Raw genomic sequence first — 20264 nt, 5'->3', positions numbered from 1 at the left:
GGCCCAAGACAATCATTAGATCCAGTTTGGATTGAAATGTAAGACAACAGCACATTACATTTGTAATGACTTGAAATAACTTCTTTTTAAGTTAAACTCTCGCCAAATATTCCAATCCAGACTCAAAACTCACCTCTTCAGAATAGCTTACCCACCACAAGTTTTCCCCTCCATTTTGCATTTTATTTATTTATTCATTCATTTATTCGTTTGTTTGTTTGTTTGTTTAGCAGGGACAGTACACATTAATAAACATTTCTGTAAATGTGCCAGTATTAGCAAAAAAGCTATTTTTCAGCTGTTGTCCCTGGGTAAGATGTAAAGTACCAGCATTCATAAAATTCAAATGTAATTACATTTCTATGTATTATAATTACTCTTTTATCTAACTGTTTACTTCTCTGTATTTTATGCATTGTCTGTTTCATCCTCTGCTGTACAGTGTCCTTGGGTGTCCTGAAAGGCGCTTATAAATAAAATGTATTATTATTATTATTATTATTATTATTATTATTATTATTATTATTATTATTATTAAACTTCGTATTATCCTAAATGTCTTACAGGTTCTGGAGCAACACCCTGACGGACGCTGGAAAGGCTGTATCCATGACAACCGAACAGGAAATGATCGAGTGGGCTACTTCCCGTCTACCATGGTGGAGGTCATCAGCAAGCGTACAGGTGTGTGTGTGTGTGTGTGTGTGTGTGTGTGTGTGTGTGTGCGCGCACTACTCTGAGTGTATGTGCGGGTGTGTTTGTGGGAGCATGTGGAAGTTACAACAGGAGATGTGATTGAGCTGAATAAAACGTCAGCCAGTCGATCATGGGAGCATATAAGTCGTATTTGGACTGAACACAGAAGAAGAACTTGGAGAAGGATAAAAACACAAGAAGGAAAAGAAGATGAAGAAAAGTGAAACTAGGTGAACGTCACTTAAAGCCCTTCAGGAAGTCAGTTAACCTTCAGTGGAGTCACATAACGGCCGTCACACCTGTCAGATCCCAGGTCTGAATCTCCAAAACTAGAATATAGACTGGTTCTGATCAAGTTCAGCCATTGTTCTGCAGCTCTCTGTGAATACATATCAGACAGGTTAATGTCTTTCATCTCACACACAGGAGAGAAGACAGACGAGTCAGGCTTTGACGCAGAACACCTAGCTTTCATCTCGGCATTCATTGAAAATTTATGAACCTTTTCGGTGGCGTTTCCCCTTATTTTTAACTGTACTCCAACAGTACCGACTGTAAATGAGAAGAGTTGACAGATGATAAACTACCTGTTAAATAATGAGACCATGGACACCAAAATCATCCATGAAAGTACCCCCTGGTGAACAGGTAAAGCCAGAGTGGGGGGTTTATTTCCAGTAGTCTCACTTCTTATTTCAGACTGGGCTGTACAGACCAAACCAAACCAAACCAAACCAAACCAAACCACCAAAAACCAATTATCATCAAGAGCATGACAAAGAAAAAAAAAATTGAAAAAGGGGGCCAGTTTGATATGACAAGTTTAAATTATGCAAGACTTGTATGAAATTAATAATAAAGTGGCTTAGGAAGTTATCACATCATACCACCACTAAGTAATTGTAGCTGATGTTGCTAGTTAGGCTAATATCTATGAGTTTAATATCATTAGCCTCATAGCATAACTGTCTAACTCATACACAAATGGACAAAAGTATGTGGACACGTTGAATCCAGGTGTTTCTTTTCTAACAGGGGTCTGGGATACAAAACAATAATGACTAACGTCAGAATATAGTTTGATATTATGAGATGAATATCTATGCCTTGGTTAGTTTAGGTTAAATTGTTATCTATCAAAATGTCTCAGAGATGGTTTTTACTTAATTTCACTCAACATTGATTTTTTTTTTTTTTTAAATCCATAACTATGATTTTTTTTTGTTCTTCCTCTAAATTTCTATAATATTTTTCCTGCTCTGACTGTAAATAATAATTTTCTACCACAACTAACCATCTATTTCATCACATCTGACTGAGGAAGAAAAATCTACCATTAAACTTAAAGGAAATATTGGTGACATAAATATATATTGACAATAAATATATGGACATATCTTGTCTACAGCTGTAAGATGTCCTGTTCATGAGGATCTGACAAAGAAACATCAATATTAACTTATAAAGACCCAGTGCTACTTTTGTGGCACTTCCAAAATATTTTTCTCTCTGTATTTGACTTTTCTTAAGTGATTTATCACCATTTATTTTGTAATTATCCTCTGTATTTTGCATTTTTCAGTGAAAATCAAATATTTTATTATATTTAATTCACTGATCATGTAGATGTTCATTAAAGCTCAGATTAAAGTTGAGGGTTATTATATCAAAAACAAAGAAAACGGAAGAGAAAGTGATTTTTTCAGTCAAATCTCTCATTAATTGAACATAAACCAAGCATGTCCATCCACTGTCATTGATCCAACTCCATGCGTTTTACTGGTGCATCAGTGTTATAGAAGATGACAGTGTTTCCACGGTAACTACGGAGCCTCTGAACATCCAAATGGGTCATATCTGATGACTATGAAAAGATGAAGAACTGTATTTTACACCAATTATTGACATGAATTGATAGAATTAGTGGATCAACAGGTTTTAAACAGTGTAGATCAGTAGATGGTTTAGGATGCTGGTGGAAGTTTGGGTCTTTATGGGTTAATAATCAATTTGATATTTAAACCAATATAAAACTATATGCTGACATTAGTCATTAATGTTTTGTATCCCAGACCCCTGTTAGAAAAGAAACACCCGAATTCAACGTGTCCACATACTTTTGTCCATTTGTGCATGAGTTAGCCAATTATGCTATGAGGCTAATGATATAATACTTAAAGGAGCAGTTTGACAGTTTGTTGGGGGAAAAAAAACATTTCTATGATAAGACCAATAACAGCTGCAGGGAAAACTATAAACTTACTGCTGTCTGGTAGCTTATCTTACAAAACACCAACCTGGACATCTATCTATCTGTCACTAGCGACATATTCCCGTTCCTAGTACCTCTACAGAAAACAAACCCAGGAATGGCCTGAAAAACCCATGGCTGGTTGGTTTTCCTTGATTTTGTGTCATATATGTAATAGATGTATGGGGTGGTGTTAATTATTACATCAATCTGTCTGCGTAAGCTAGCTAAACTGAACCTAGCACTGTTTCTTCCATTGCTTTAACTTCATGTACGCTCCAACAGTGTTTAAGGCTATCAGGATTCCAGGTATGATTTTGGTGTCTTCTGTTTTCATTATTGGACTGGCTGATTGTCCAATATTTCAAAAACTCCAGCTCGTACGTAAAAGCTTCTTTCTACAAGCGTTATCAGCGTCGTGGTCTTCTTAGCCGTCTGGTGAGACCTACAGAGCATTCACTTCCATCGCATCACCCCAGATTGCCACTACGCAGCCACGACAGAGTTCCAGTGTTTTCAGTGTGTTTTAGTGTCTGTCTGTAGGTTCTAGTTCTGTTGGTCCATCTGTCTTTCTGTCGTTTTATGTCTTCTTGTCTCAGTGGGTATGGCTGTCTTTTTGTTGCTTTTGCATATTCACACGCTCCCATTCATTTCTTCCAAAATCATTTCTCCTTTTTCATTCAGTCCCTCCTTCTTGTTTCACTAAGACTACGTTCAGACAGCAGGTCTTAATGCACAGTTTGGATTTTTTGGTGAAATCTGATTTTTTTTGGTGTACTCATTCATATTACACATTAAATGCGACTTCTATCAGTTTTGAGTCTGAACTGAATGCGACCCTGAAGTGACCCACATGCACAAAAGAGGTCCTGATGGAATACGTGACCACCCATCACACACTGTGTTTATGGAAGGAAATATGTTTTTCCTGTCCTTCCTCCTGGGATGCAGAATTGTAATGTTTGTTGCATTTCGATGACGATAAATGCGACCTGGCTGTTCAGACTGAAGTCGCAAAATATCAGATACATATCCAATTTAGGATCACATATGAAAGTGGAGGTAACTTTTTTATAAAGCCGATATTTGATCAGTAGTAAACTATTATCAGATATTTGATCAGACATCTGTGTGGGCAGCACTTGGAGTTCAGTGAATGTTAAAACAGTACGATGTGTACGTGTATTAATAATTTCATTTACATTCCTGTATAAAAACCTTAATTATCTGAGTGTTTCAATTGTATTTTACAGTTAATGTGCTTTTAAAAAAAATAAAAAATATAATCAGCCCTAAATATCAGCTTCAAAAATTGGCTGTAGATATCAGCCACTGGTTTACCAAATTTTTAAAAATCGGCATCAGCGTCAAAAAAACCTGTGTTGGTCAACCTCTATATGAAAGTGGCCTGAGTCGGATTTGGAAAAATCGGATTAGTGCTGTTCAAACTGTCTTTAACAGATCGGATACACAACAAAAAATCTGAATATTACTAAATGTATTTTTCTCATTTCTAGTCAAAACAGCCCATCACATAATAAGATATAAGAACTTATTTTTAGACAATAAATCTTGAAAATCTTACTTTAAGAAAAGATCATTTTCAGTTGTTCCATTGGCAGATTTTTTTTGTTTAATTCAAGTTTTTTTTTTTTACTTAATTCAAGCAAAAAATCTGCCAGTGGAGCAAGTGAAAATTACCTTGGTAAGATTCCTTAAATTAAGATTTTCCAGATCTATTGTCTAAAAATGAGTTCTTATATCTCACTGAAAAGTTCCTCTTTAGGTGATTATGTCTTATTTTAAGTGTGATGAGATATTTAGACTAGAAATGAGAAAAATACACATGGTAAGATTTAGATTTTTGCAGTGTACAGGTCACATATGGACAAAAACATCATTTTTGAGCCCTATTTACCTGCAGTCTGAACATAACCTTAGATGGACTGTAGTAACAGCAGTTCTTTTACCTGTCGAACCTGTTCCACAGCTGAGAAAAATCCCATCACCTTCCATTTTGGGTTTATCCATCTTTCTGTTCTGTAACAACATGTAAAACAGCTGGAGTACTCCCACTCAGCCTGAACAGTCAAAATGACGAATCACAGCCACAGCGCATCCACACAAACACATACAGCAGATACAGCAGCTGTTGGAGTGAAAAGTTCCATTTACTCAGCAGTGTTGCATTATTTTTCCCTCCAACCATCCCTCCCTCTTCTATGTGTGCCATACCTCTCATGTACTCCTCTGCAGAACATCCACATTCTACATGTGGCTTCTTAAATTTACATAAAGCAGTTTTAAAACCATTATCTAATTAAAAATGTGTTGTTTTTTTTTCCTTTTCTGTCCAGCATTAAGTTGAACGTTTAAAGTGGCAAAAGTCACCACTATAATCAAAATAAGAAATGCCTCAAGAAAACAAAAAAAAGAACAAATTAAAGCTGCGTATGACTTTTGTCACCAGTTTTTCATCAAATCTGTTAAACCTGAGTGATAGTGTATGTATTGTGAATCCGTTAGTCTTTCCGTGATTACACACCTGTATCAGTTCCCTCACGGTGAACAACTTCGAAGTGTACTCCATCAGAAGCCGTCTGTTTTACACACCAAACCAAAACAAAACCGAACCGTCACTCGGGCCTTTTTGGAATTCCACGCAGCAGCAAGAACCAATGAAGCCGTTTCCATGTTTGTTGCTGCTGCGTCCATACTGCTGCTGCGTGGAACTCCCATTCCCACAATGCACCTTGCGACAAAATTTCCAAAAAGGCCCGAGTGACATATCGGTTTGGTGTGAAAACAAATGGACTGTTTGTGATGGAGTACACTTCAAAGTTGTTCACCGTGAGGGAAGTGATTCAGGTGTGTAATCATGGAAAGACTAACGGATTCCTGATATTTAGGCTATGACTGGGGTTTTACAGATTTGATGAAAAATTGGCGATGAAAGTCATGCATAGCTTTAAAGACAAGGTGGTGATTAAATGTAAGAAAACTCCTGGACTTCCAGTTTAGTAGTTACCTGACACTGGAAGGCTAATATGAGACAAGGCTGTCAGTGTTTGTAGAATAACACGAGCAAAATGCTAGTTGAACACATCTGAAGTTAAAGTTTAAATGGATAGTTTCACTTAATGGGTATTTTAATCTATGATAGCCTAATGCTAGGATAAGCTAACTAGCTAATGGTTGACAAATTCAAGATACTTCGATTGCATTTCTTCAATGAGGTGCTAGCATAGCCTTAACATAGCCTTTAACAGTAGGTTCAGTTGTGAACGTAAGCTTTCTGCCTCAGTTAGCGTGGAGGCAACACTTTACTTACATTGCAGTGTCATACAAGAGAACATATGAACAGTATTATTAACAGTATAGAATAGAAAAAAATGAGAATATCGTTAGCCTCATAGGATAACTGCCTAACTCATACACAAATAGACTAAAGTATTGGGAATTCAGGCGTTTCTTTTCTAACAGGGGTCTGGGATACAAAACAATAATGACTAACATCAAAATATAGTTTTATATTGGGATAAATATAATTTTGATTATTAATATTGATGTTTCTGTGTCAGATCCTCATGAACAGGACATCTAACAGCTGTAGACATGATGTGTCCCAATATTTATGTCCATACAGTTTATAATCATCAATATTTCCTTAAAGTTTAATGGTAGATTTTTCTTCCTCAGTGAGACATGATGAAAGTAGATGGGAATTATTATTTACAGTCAGAGCAGGAAAAATATTTTAGAAATTTAGAGGAAGAACATTTAAAATCATAGTCATGGATTGAAAAAAAAAATCAATGTTGAGAGAAATGAAGTCCAAACCATCTCTGTGGCATTTTGGAAACAAAGATAATTTAATCCAAACTAACCAATGCAATGATATTTATCCCATAATATAAAACTATATTCTGACATTAGTCATTATTGTTTTGTATCCCAGACCCCTGTTAGAAAAGAAACACCTGAATTCTACTTTTGTCCATTTGTGTATGACTGAAGTTATTATGAGATGAGGATACTGATATGTAAAAGTTGAAGTTTCACCTTATTTAAATATATTAACACATTGCGTACTGTTGTATCCAAAGCTCTTACAGCGACAGTGACAGTTAATTTCTTCATTGCTGTTGCATTGCTCAACATCCCTGCTTTTCCATCATTTTGGACTGACAGCAGTTTTCAAAAAAACACTCCACATTTGAATATTTTTCTCTTTCTCTGTGCTACTGTCACACACCCTGTATTATTAATAAGTAAGAGTTAAGTATTTGTTTCATGATGACATCAGTACGTAGTACAGAGCCACACCTCTGACATGTGGGACCCAAAGCTGTAGTCGACAAAGTGATGCAGGACATGAGATTATCACAGATGGGATGGAATTAAAGCACATTTCCTGTTTTCTATACAACACTGCATGATATTAATAGAGTCTAAGAATTACTGAAACCATCCCATTCGTCCACATGTTCACGTGTTCGTCGTCCTCTCTCTGTCCACCCACCTCTAACATCACCTCCATCATCATCGTTCAATTTGTAACTTCAACCTTTGTTTTTAATTTTTCTTTTTTTCCTTCCCCCTTTTCTTACGTGTAATTCTCTGTTTTGTCGTTTGTTTGTTCCGTGGCGGTGGTTCACTGTTGCCTGGTTCTGTGTGTGTGTGTGTGTGCGTGTGCGTGTGTGTGTGTGTGCGTGTGTGTGTGTGTGTGTCGGTGTGTGTCGTCATGGTGGGTGTATCTAGGTTTGGCCAGCACAGTCATTTGCACTCAACAGTTTCAAAAGATACCGCTGGTTCCCCCGGCAACGGTTGCCCCTGCCAACGCGGTAGTCAACGGCAACGACACCACGTTCCATCAGATCCATATCCTGCCTCCACCGCCTCCTCCTCCACCACATTCCCATCAGCCACTGCTTCCACTTTTCACTTCCTTTGGCTATAGCAGGTCGCCCGTGACGACCCCACAGGGAGACACACCCACTGCCCCAGGTACACGCCCCCTTTTTCATTATTATTATTATTATTATTATTATTATTATTATTATTATTATTATTATTATTATTATTAAAGCTTCAAGGGATGCTTTCCTGTGCTTTTTTTTATGACAGATTGCTATATTCTGATTGGTCATGAAACATTCTAATCTGTGTTTAAACGAAGGCATCCATTAAAGTTTTCTGAAATGGATCATTATTTATGTAATTTTATGTGTTATTCATTCTGTATACCTTTTGTTTTTTGTTATGTTTTTGCTGTTCATCATTTTCACATGACATGTTCGAAATCATATTACACAAAAGTTAACTTAAATGTAATAAAAGAGAAAATGATAGTTGTGAGAGGACCACAAAATCATTCACACCGCTTGACAAATCCATTCTGTCCATTTTTACAAAGCGTGGGCTGCGCAGAATTTCAACATAATTTTAAGCTTCGAGCTTCCAGTTGATTTTACTGACTGTTGAAGCACTTGTAATATTTTATACTCAGATAAACTAATGATTAAAAACAAATACTCAACAAGTTTGTCTCCCATCAGTATGTACCATTTAGTAAAAATTACTAGTGACGTTTCAGATTGCTGTCAACTGTATTATCAATATGTTAAATATTAGGCATCTTAGCAAATAATCAACCAAACCCATCAACCCATAAAGACAGAAACATCCACCATCTGCTGATCTAAACTGTTTAATACCTGCTGATCCACGAATCCTATTAATACATGTCAATAATTGGTGTAAAATACAGTTCTTCATCTTTTCATGGTCATCAGATATGACCCATTTGGATGTTCAGAGGCTCCGTAGTTACTGCGGAAACACCGTCATCTTCTACAACACTGATTCACCACAGGGTTTCTGCAGGTGATTAAAAAGCATTAAAAGTCATTAAATAGATTTTGTAAACATTACGGCCTTAAATGGCATTAAAAGCATTAAATTGGATGTCCAGAGGCATTAGAAAATTAAATACAATTAATGGAAAAAAAGCATTATTCATGATTTATTTTGGTTATATAAACATTTAATAATTTTGATCAGAAGTATAGTGTGATGATTGACAGGCTGAACCCTTTAGTTGAGTATTGTTTATGGCTGACACACGAAGTCACAACACCGGATGCTTGGAATGCAATGTGCTGTGAGTGTGTTCATGCCGTGGTGAAAGAGCAGAGGGAATATTAGCAAATGTGGGAAAAATGGAAAATGCAAATTTCAGCAGAAGTGATTGGAGCAGGAACTATTCAGAACCTGGTTACAGCCTGTCAACAGTAAACCAACATAAAACTATATATAAAACTTTAAACAGGAAATTTGTTTAAAGTGGCATTAAAAAGGACATTAAAAAGCATGAAGTTAGATTTGCTGATACCTGCAGAAACCCTGCACCAGTAAAACCCATGGAGTTGGATCAATGATAGCGGATGGACACACTGATGATAATGATAGATTTCACTGACAAAGTCCCTTTTTCTTCAGTTTTCTCCGTTTCTAATGTAATAACCCTCAACTTTAATCGGAGCTTTAATGAACATCTACATGATCAGTGAATTAAATACAGGAAAATACCTGATTGTCACTGAAAAAAAGCAAAATAAAGAAGATACTATTACAATAAATGGTGATAAATCACTTCAGAAATGTTAAATATAGAGAAAAATCCATTTGGGAACTGACACTAAAGTAACCCTGGGTCTTCATGGGTTAAACTACTGTTACAGCAGCACATTTCACCTGCTGTATCACTGTTTGTGTTGTAATTCTAAGGATTTGTTATAAATGAGAAATTGGACCTGCTTACATCCTGTTGATTTAACATGACATGGAGGAACATTTCCTAATGAGTGGCTGTTTCCACTCCGAGCTCATGTTTAAAGTCCCACTCAGGAGGATGGGAGATTATCTTGGCCTTTAGAAAGACGGGTGCATTTACACCTTGTCGACGGCTGGATGCAACCCATACCACCTCCATGATGTTTATAATCTGCCTCTCAACTGAATTCTAATCTGTGTCTAATGCCTCTTAGTTACATTCAACCAGTGCACAATGTGTAACATCCTCAACAGAACGTTCAACCCTACACTCTAAAAAATATGGCCACTAGCCACAAGTAACACATAATATTACTGACTAGAGTATTTGAAAAACAGTAAAAAAAAAAAAAAAAGTAATCAAATGTGCTTAATATTTGATGCTTAAAACTAAATTAGCTAAAAACAGAAGGAAGTCAATTGAAACTTGATCATAAATGTAGGTAGATTTGCTAAATATTTCATTTATATTATTACCTAGACATTTAGATGTTTTGCTTTTTTAGCAACAGTTTATTTATTTCCACTCCAATCAATAATATTTGTCATTATTTATATTGTTTATGGAAATCCTATTATGAAACTATGCTTATTTATCAAGGTTTTTTTTCTAAAACAGCAATAAAATTCATTAGAAATTGACGATTGAAATGACAGTGACACTTTCATGTTCACTTTCATTAGTAAAATTGACCCCATATTACATAAAATGAAAATGTAATCATTAAATGGTTTAAATATGTTTAGTTCAATTTAATATTTTTAAAATTTGTATGAAGTACACGTTGCATTTTTGTACTAATTATTAAATCAAGCAAGTGACATTAGCACATAGGTACATTTAATGTACCTTTGTGTTTTATATATGTATATGTGTGATTTTAATTGTGTTTTATTTTATTTTAACAACTCTGTATGGTGACCTTGAGTGTCCTGAAAGGTGCCTATAAATAAAATTTATTATTATTATTATTATTATTAATATTATTGTTATTATTATTATTATTATTATTATTATTATTATTATTATTATGAAGTCTCACTTTTACAGTGTGTGACACAAAAATAGTGATAATTTCCTTTTTCATGGTCACTAAATGAATGTCACCTCTTATTTCCATTATATTTACTATTACTATTAAGAAGCATCTTTTACACAGGAGCAGTTTGACAAAAGAGTTCACCTGTGTAGTTTGTAGGGCAGGTGTCAGGTGGGTGGAAACCATCCCCTTTTATCTCGGACTTTGCTCGTTCACTTGAGTTGCTTTGTTTTTCAGTTCAGTGCCTTGGTTCTTGGAGTTTTTTTTTCCTTCTTTCCTCTTTGTTCTTTCCTCTTTCCAATGTCCCCACTTCCTGGATTAACCCTTGCTATTTTTCCGACACACACCCCACACACCTGCTTTCTGACCACACTGTGTGTACGTCCTCTGTCCTCGTCCACCTGTTATGTGACGTCTAATCATTTTAACATCACCTTGACCAACCTGCACTTTACCCTGAGTGTGTGTGTGTGTGTGTGTGTGTGTGTGTGTGTGTGTGTGGGGGGGGGGGGTACAGAATGAGAGATGGAATGAGTGCGGTGTGGGACTTTTGGTAAAAGATGAATGCCTAAAAGCTTTGGATTCACCTGGTTATAAATATGCTTGAACACAGTTCCATTCAGTGTCAGTGTCGGTGGTAATCCAGCTGTTGTTTTGGCTGGACCTGTTCTTCAGAAGACAAGTTCTTCTGACATTAATGGCTGATATTTTCTGTTGTGCTGAAAAATTCAATGAGGTGGAGCATCTGAGGGAATGCTAAATCATTTTGTAACTGAGCGCTCACATGGAACAATAGAAAATGTAAAATGTCAACTCAGACGTCCGAATACTTGGTTAGAATGTCATCAGTATTGTTTTGCAGGTAAGGATTCGGTGTAAAATGCTGTACTTTGTGAACTGGAGACTTCAGTGGATGCCATTTTGTTTCCTACAGGACACACACATATATATATTTAAATATATTTAGGTTCTCCCTGTCATGCTTTATTTAAAAAAAGAGCTGTAACACTTGAATAAAGACAGAATTGTATCATGAATCAAGTAATTACACTGGTCTATAAGTAAAATGCTTCCAGAATAAAAGTAGTGAAATTCACTAGCTGGGTTTCCGTTACCCTCAGAAATACACAAAATGTAAATCACACAATAGAAAACTGATACTGGAAACACTGCAAAAACTGTCAAAGATCGCAAAAAAGTTTTTGCGCTCTCATGAGGTTGTTTTTGAGACATTTCGATATAGTAGCACAAAGTGTAATGGAAACACATTTAGTTCATTTGGACCCATGTGGTCCTGGTGGTTCTGCTCAGTCCAAACGTCTCCCCTTTGACCCTGTACTCAGAACAGGTGGTTCTAGTTTGTTCAGGACAATAGACACTGGCTTTAGTGGAGGAACTGCTTCTCCAGGGCAGAACAAGTCTGATACCACCAGAGGTTCATTAATAGAGTCCGACTGATTAATTGGCGAGGAAATTAACTGGGCTGATTATAGCGTATCATGGATTAATCAACATCGGTCAATATGTAACTGATGTTTTAACTTTTTGCTGCGCGGAGATTCTGTCGCTCTGCTCCTGTGTGTCTGTGCTGCACAGAGAGTTAGAGGAATAGTAAATTGTGTCAGTTTCACTTTTACTTCCGCTCCAACAATCACACTATCCACCTCCCACCGTCTTATGATCTATTGACCCCCCGTCCGTGCACTTCCTGTGTACCTCACAATTTCATTCTGCAGGTGCACCTTGGTTTTAATACTGTGTATTAATTGTCACTTATATTTTAAAGAATGATTTACCAAACAGATTATCTGTCACTACTTATAAAATATAGATTCACATCTTTTTCAAAAGTCTGCTCTTCCCAGCAAAAAAACTACCACAACTACAACCCGTGGTTCCCCACAGGTCACAGACTAGTCTAATTTCAGACTATTATATAGCGTTTGAAAGTGGTGTACATTATCTTTGTGAGAGAAACAAAGATTTATGCAACTGTTAATTCACGTGCCCACCATTATCTAATATGACTACTATATCCTGTGTATATCAATGTTCTTATTTCATATATCCGGCAATATATTGGGTATATGGGCTGATATATCGGATATCAGCTTTTTTAGCCCCCAATATTGGCATCGGCCCCAAAAATCCCATATCAGTCAGGCTCTATTCAATAACATCACACAGTTCACTAAATGTTACCCAAGTCATTGGGAAATTCTGGATCCACAACTGGTTGGTGAATTCCTGATGTCCAATTCTGTCCCATAAATCCATTCTGTGTGTCCGCTGGCATAAATAAGGACTTTGCCTTGGGACGATTCAACGTTTCCTTGTTCTGTAGTTGAAGACAGTCAGTGCAATAGCAGTAGATGAACTGACACTACAGTGGCAACACTGTGAAGGTTTGGATCGAAGTCAGTGAAACATCTGCCTTAAATTAATGTCTAGAGAACTAAACAGTATTTTGTGACAATTACAACGTGTTGTGGGACAGGACTTTATTAGAATCATGCATCAGAAGCCAAACACTCTTCAATGGAAACACCTACAAGTTAGCAATTGTACTTTGTCGAAATTGTAGAAATATTGCTTTTATTTTGCTCGAAAATTGTAATGGAAACCCAGCTAGTGATAAAGACAAATCCAGTCCTAAGTGCCGGTTAGTTGTAGTTTCACAGATACAGTTTTGGGTCAAAATGTGAAATTCAAGAATTAATGAGAGAATGGGTTTAACTCCAAAGGAATATTAGTGTCAGATCTACCAGATCTATTTCAAAACACTGTCTGCACATGACAATACATTCACTGTACAGGTTCTATCAGTGGAACATTTATAAATCTGTTGTAAAAATGTACATAAATCAACATATATGTGGAATAACACACCATCATATACCTTGAAAACATCATTAAATCAGCACTTTGGTCATTTGTTTTCCAATTAATCTGATTAAAATACGTAGCCTAACATTTAGCACATTTAATCTCAGAGGCAGATCATTTGTAAATCATTGTAGATCAGTGTAATCAGATTACTGACTGTTAAAACCCATTCACTCTTTGTCTGCTGTCTTCTGGATGATGCAAAATGGCTGCAACGAGGATTTGTGACGTTACTTGACAGCAAACGAAACTTTTTCAATGTGTGTGTTTTCTCTGGAGCACTGTTGGTTGCACATATAAACCATTTATAAACCCTTACTGGGATGGTTATAATGGTTTATGACTCTCTCTAAATGCACTACAGCAGCCCCATTCTGAAAAGGCCTACATATATAATCACACACTAATGGATGCATTATATATGTATGTGTATGTACATTATGGCATATATGTGTATATACACAAATATACTCATGTTATGGATTTATTTATGTACGATTAGTATATAAATGTTTTCATATCTATATATATGTATATATATATATGCTGTATTTTTTCTGTGTATGTTTGTGTTTTTGCGTGAGCATGTATGTGACAGACGGTGAGAAAGGATGGAGTGGAAGAGTTTGAAAGTTCTATATCCTCCTAAAGACATCTTCAATCCGCTTTTAACCCATCACCTGGCTCTCCTACTGGTCCCTTTGTACCTCTAGTCCTTTGACATGAATTTATTTAACCCCCTTTTTACCCTTTACGTTCCCTGTCCCTGGTAGGAATCAAAGTCCCATATGTTAATTAGACATCAGAGCAGTGACATCTGGTCAAATACAAACATTATCCGGTGGAAACCAAGTGAACTTTAATAAGAGACTACTGAAAGTGTAAGTTATACCAATATTTCACATTGTATCAGTCGGCAGGAAGGGTCAGTTTATTAGAAAAAAAGACCAATAAAGACCCAAACATCCACCACCAACTAAAAGCATCTACTGATCTAAACTGTTTAATAACTTCTGATTCACTAATCCTATCAATACATGTAAATAAGTGGTGTAAAATACAGTTCTTCATCTTTTCATAGTCATCAGGTATGATCCATTTGGATGTTCAGAGGCTCCGTAGTTACCGTGGAAACACCGTCATCTTCTACAACATTGATTCACCAGTAAAACCCATGGAGTTGGATCAACGACAGTGGATGGACACACTGGGTTTATGTTCAGTTAATGAGAGATTGGACTGAAAAAGACACTTTTTCTTAAATTTTCTCACAGGAATTTTATTTATATTTTTGTACCTTATATATACCTTATATACCTTATATATAAGTACTCATTTAAAAAAAATAATAATAACAATATAAATGTTCTTCTTAGCATAACTTTTTGAAAATTACTGCAAAACATGTGTAGATGATTTAATGATAGTGGCCATATTGAAAAAGGCAAAAGGAAAGAAAAGCCCTTAAAATGATAATTCAGCAGGTCAAGGGGCAGAAAACACATATCAGGTCAAATACAACAGGTTTTTAAGGACAGTATTGATCTTGTTGATGAGATAGTGGTCTCAGAACCTAGTGTAGCAAATATGATCCAAATGGTTTTAAAGGGTTAAACAGCACAAGGAGGATGGTAACCAGGCCAGGGTAGGGGCGCTAGCAGCTAACAGTGGTGTTCTGTGTTGAAGGTTGTCGCGGCTCAGAGGCAAGTCCTCACAGCTCTCCTACCCCGTCCAGCGGGCCCCATGGAGGCTCCAATGAAGAGATCTGGGTACTGCGCAAGCCTGTGGCAGGTAACGAAGCCGCGCTGCGCTGAGCCTTCAACCCCCCCGACACCCTAAACTCTGCCCAGGGCTCAAACAGTATCTGCACAAGCGCTTCTGCTTGGCCTTTACAAGCATCAACAATATGGGACGTGTCCCCCCTGAGGTGACTCCATCCACCCTTTAGTGGTCCAGGTGATGCTGTTGGAAGTAGGAATGGACAGATTCACTGATTTGAGTCGGTGGTCCAAGACAGACGTTTGCGATGCAACTGCACCAGTAGCTTCAGCTGCCGGCTAAATGCGCAATGTGTTTTTCTTAGCGTGTCTGCATCGGTAAAACCCGTGGTTTCATCAGTTATTACATAGTTGATCTCCTCTGCATCCGTGTTTCCGAGGCACCTTGAACTCACTATCTTTTGCCGTTTTGTTATTCAAACATGCGGGAGGCGGGTGGCAGTTAGTAAACAACAAACATGAAGGGAGGGAGACGACAGGTGGAAAGGAGACATTCAGCGGACCTTATTTATTAAGAGGTCAAAAAGAAACTGACTAAATAAATGTACTGAATAAGTAGAAAATGAGATTAAAAACAAATGTAACTAGAAAAGCACTCGGAGAGCGCAGACACCCCCCCCGCCCACCCACCCAATCACCAAAATTTAATCACATGTTCCTTGTGTCAGTATCAACATTTCCTGAAAATTTAATCCAAATCCGTCCATAACTTTTTGAGTTATCTTGCTAATAGACAAACAAACAGACAGAAAAACAATCAAACTTCAATGAAAACATAACCTCTGCCGTTCCTTGGCAGAGGTAATACTAAACACTGTGATTTAGTGTTTATTAGGAATAAAACTGTCCTCTGTTTGAACCAGATTGAACTGCACCTTCTTTTTAAGTTGGTTTCATTGGTTTGCTTTATAGAAAACAATCCAGTATCAAATCCATCCTTCACAGGCACAGAGCGAGGGCAGAAGAACTGGGATATTTGAACCCAGATGTGGACGTGTACATTCTTTGTACTGTGTTAAATCGCATCATGAATCATATCAAACCGTATCACATTGTATAAAGTCAAATCGTTGTCAAATCATTAATGAATGGCATCATGAACAGGGGTCAAACGTATTGTATCGTATCGGGGCTTCACTGGATCATTAATGTATGGTATCGCTGGCAGCGTGTCCAGACGTGTATGGAATGGTCCTCAGGGGTGGGCTCGGTCCCTGGTTGGAAGGCTTTCAGATACTCTTTGAGCTGCTCCAGATCGTCTACCACATCCCGCTCCCCCTCCATTTGAAGCTTAGCTGGACTCAGTGGCCTTCTGTGTAGGACTGCAGCCATCTGCATCGGTCTACAGTCTGTGTCTCTCCAACTGGATGTATGAAGATGTTTTTGTATGAGCGAAAAAAAAACACACCACTTAGCAAACAAACAAGTGAGAGAAGGTGTAAAAGCAGAGGTGTGTGTAAATGCGAGGTGTGTCTTGTGTTTCCCACCTGTCGCTCTGTGATCCATGACCCTGTCTGTCTGTCCTTGTCTGTCTCTGTCCGTCCTGTCCATCCGATCATAAGCTGCCCAGTGCATTTCAAAGGAGAGTCACACCTGTTACCACTTTGCTTGGGATATCAGCTAAACCACTCAATGTGTGTGTGTTTGTGTGCGTGTGTGTGTGTGCGTGTGTGTGTGTGTGTGTGTCTGTATGCATCCATCTGTTTGTTGCATGTGTGCATTTTATGCACAAAATCGATATGTACTGTTTGGGTGGTTGCACATGTGTGCGGATGTATGTATGGGTTTTTGTGTATATGTGTGTGTGTTTGTGTGTGTGTGGTTTGCAGGTGGAGATCGCAGCAGCGTGGGCAGCTCCGGCAGTGTGACCAGCGTCAGGTCATCGGGCAGTGGCCAGAGCGCAGGCAGCGCCGCACATATACTGCACGCACAGGCCGAAGGTGTTAAGGTACACAACACACACACCTTTACAAATGTCTGTAAAAACCAGGAGATGCACAGGTAGGATAAAGGAGGGAAAGACTCTGGATGTTTTAGACACGTTTTAGACTGACAGATCAGAAAAACTACCAAGAAATGACAGTTTATTTTTGTGCATTTTTGTTGTGAAATGGATAGTGTACTTTTGTGTCTGATATGTATATGATTGTTATGAAAAGGAAAGAGTTTACTTTTATGTGCACTACAAAAAAAATACCCGTAAAAAAATATTCCGGCAGCAGGGGTGCCGAAAAAATACTGTAAAGTAACGGAAAATAACCATCTCATAAAAATACAGTAATTTTTCATAATTAAAATACATTTTTTTGCCCTAACTTTACATGAGATTTTGCATATTTTTTTGACTTTTTAATGTTTAATAAAGAATATTTACATGTATTAAAAGAATATTTACATGTATTAAAACAATCAAATTACACACACACACACACACACACATATATATATATATATATATATATATATATATATATATATATATATATATATATATATATATATATATAATTTTCAATGACACTAAGTTGTCCAATCCACTGCTAAAAACTGTATTTGGACAGTTTATCAGTGCTTATACATGTTATACATTCACAAAAATACATTTATGGGTTTATGGGGTAAAGGGGCGGGAGATTATAAGTGAAACTTCATCCCACTCCTTTTTGAATGGTTTAATTTGTTTTTTATCTAATTCTTTTGTTGTTTGATTTTATTGTAAATATTCAAAATAAATAAATAAGCAAACAAACTGTGTACACAAAGGGAATAAAAATGCATTCCTGAAAGGTAAAACATGATACAAGTTTACAAAACACAATATTTCACAAAACCTGGGTGTTTTAGAGGCTTTTAAAATTAACACTCCACAAAAGATAGGTAAACAAAAGGAAAATACAACAATTCACAATTTCACAAAACACAAAATTTAGCCAAACATGACATTTGAGTTGACACAGTAACATTTCGCATCTTAAAAGGTGAAACAGCACATCTCGTTTTTGTCCATGGGGTGAACTCTTATGCTGCATTTCCACTATGTGGAATCGGCTCGACTCAGCTCGGCTCGACTTGATTCGGCTCGACTCGGGTACCAGGTCCTATTCCTGGAGACCATTTCCATTACAGGATACTACCGACTTTACAGTACCTGGTCGTCATAGCGATGTGGCACGTTACTTCCGTGTTGTCTGCTCAGAGAGTTGCTGATAAACTCGCTCGTTGCGTGTTGTCTTGTCAAGCTCATGCTGAATTTTTACATTGGCCACCAAGGACTGTGATGTAGTTTTTTGGGCTGTCAACATGTTGATTAACCTACCGCTATATTTACTGTCAACGTCTGCATCTGGTTTTTGTAAAACGGCGGGTTACAGAGACAATTCTGACCAATCAGTGGTCTGCAGTGTTTGCACGTCACATTTTAGTGTCTGTTCCCCAGTCCTGGAACCTCAGCAGAGGTTCACCTTTAACCTAAACCATCTGCTGATCTAAACTGTTTAATACCTGTTGATCCACTAATCCTATCAGTACATGTCAATAATTGGTGTAAAATACAGTTATTCATCTTTTCATGGTCATCAGATATGACCCATTTGGACATTCAGAGGCTCCGTAGTGAGTTGGATCAATGACAGTGGATGGAGACTTTTGTTTTTATGTTTAGTTAATGATATTTTTTCAGGAAAAAGTAAATTTGTCCTTATTTGTTTCTGATTTGATCTAATATCCTTTGAATTTAGTCTGAGCTTTAATGAACATCTACATAATCAGTGAATTAAATATTGGAAAATACATGATTTACACAAAGAAAGCAAAATTACAAAAGATATTACAATAAACAGTGATAAATCATTTAAGAAGGGTTAAATAGAGAGACAAATTCATGTAGGAGCTGCCAGAGAAGTACCAGTGGGTATTTATGGGTTAATAATAGTAATAAACAAAGTGCCTGACATAAAAAGTTGGTCAACAATTTAATGTAAATCATTTTCTGGAGGTAAATATCCCTGGGGTCAGATTGACCCTAGGGGTAAAATGTGTTATACCCTTATATTAATATGTAATTATAGTAATATTTGAGGATAATAGAAGGGTTCCGAACAGTTCAATATAGAACCATTATCAGTATGTAGAGTCCCAGGCATTCGTCCGGGGGACAGAGACAGGCTGTACTGTACGGGTCCAGATGGTTCTGTATTCATACAAACATCCACCTGCACATGGCAGACCGGTTCAGCAGCAGAAGGGTTCAGACGGTTCAGCAGCAGAAGGGTTCAGTCTGGTTCAGCAGCAGAAGGGTTCAGACTGGTGCAGCAGCAGAAGGGTTCAGACCGGTTCAGCAGCAGAAGGGTTCAGACCTGTTCACCAGCAGAAGGGTTCAGTCCAGTTCAGCAGCAGAAGGGTTCAGACCGGTTCAGCAGCAGAAGGGTTCAGTAATACTGCAAGGAAGGCACTTTTACAAACCAGAAAAACATCCAGCCAGCACATTTATAGCCAGGCACGGTCCACACTGAACTAGTACTACAGTGTCAGAACCACAGACTGAACTGGAACCACAGTGTCAGAACCACAGATGGAACTGGACTGGACTAATAACAGAACCACAGACTGAACTGGACTATTAACAGAACCACAGACTGGACCAGACTAATAACAGAACCACAGACTGAACTGGACTATTAACAGAACCACAGACTGGACCAGACTAATAACAGAACCACAGGCTGAACTTGATTAATAATGGAACCACAGACTGAACTGGAATAATAACAGAACCACAGA

General features: G+C 37.4%; 1 protein-coding gene across 2 annotated transcripts in view; it reads left to right on the top strand.

Annotated features, from left to right (window-relative positions):
- caskin1 (CASK interacting protein 1) overlaps nt 1–20264 on the top strand; it is a 252122-nt gene that overhangs the window by 186368 nt on the left and 45490 nt on the right. For both annotated transcript variants that reach the window (XM_030141014.1, XM_030141016.1), the window contains exons 10-13: nt 567–684; nt 7709–7954; nt 15394–15498; nt 17315–17433. In XM_030141014.1, the coding sequence (XP_029996874.1) occupies nt 567–684; nt 7709–7954; nt 15394–15498; nt 17315–17433 (588 nt within the window). The remainder of the gene's footprint in view (nt 1–566; nt 685–7708; nt 7955–15393; nt 15499–17314; nt 17434–20264) is intronic.

The sequence above is a fragment of the Sphaeramia orbicularis genome, chromosome 8 (assembly GCF_902148855.1).
Source record: "Sphaeramia orbicularis chromosome 8, fSphaOr1.1, whole genome shotgun sequence".
NCBI lineage: Eukaryota > Metazoa > Chordata > Actinopteri > Kurtiformes > Apogonidae > Sphaeramia > Sphaeramia orbicularis.
The sequence above is the reverse complement of the archived record's forward strand: the minus strand, read 5'-3'. Positions and strand labels throughout refer to the sequence as shown.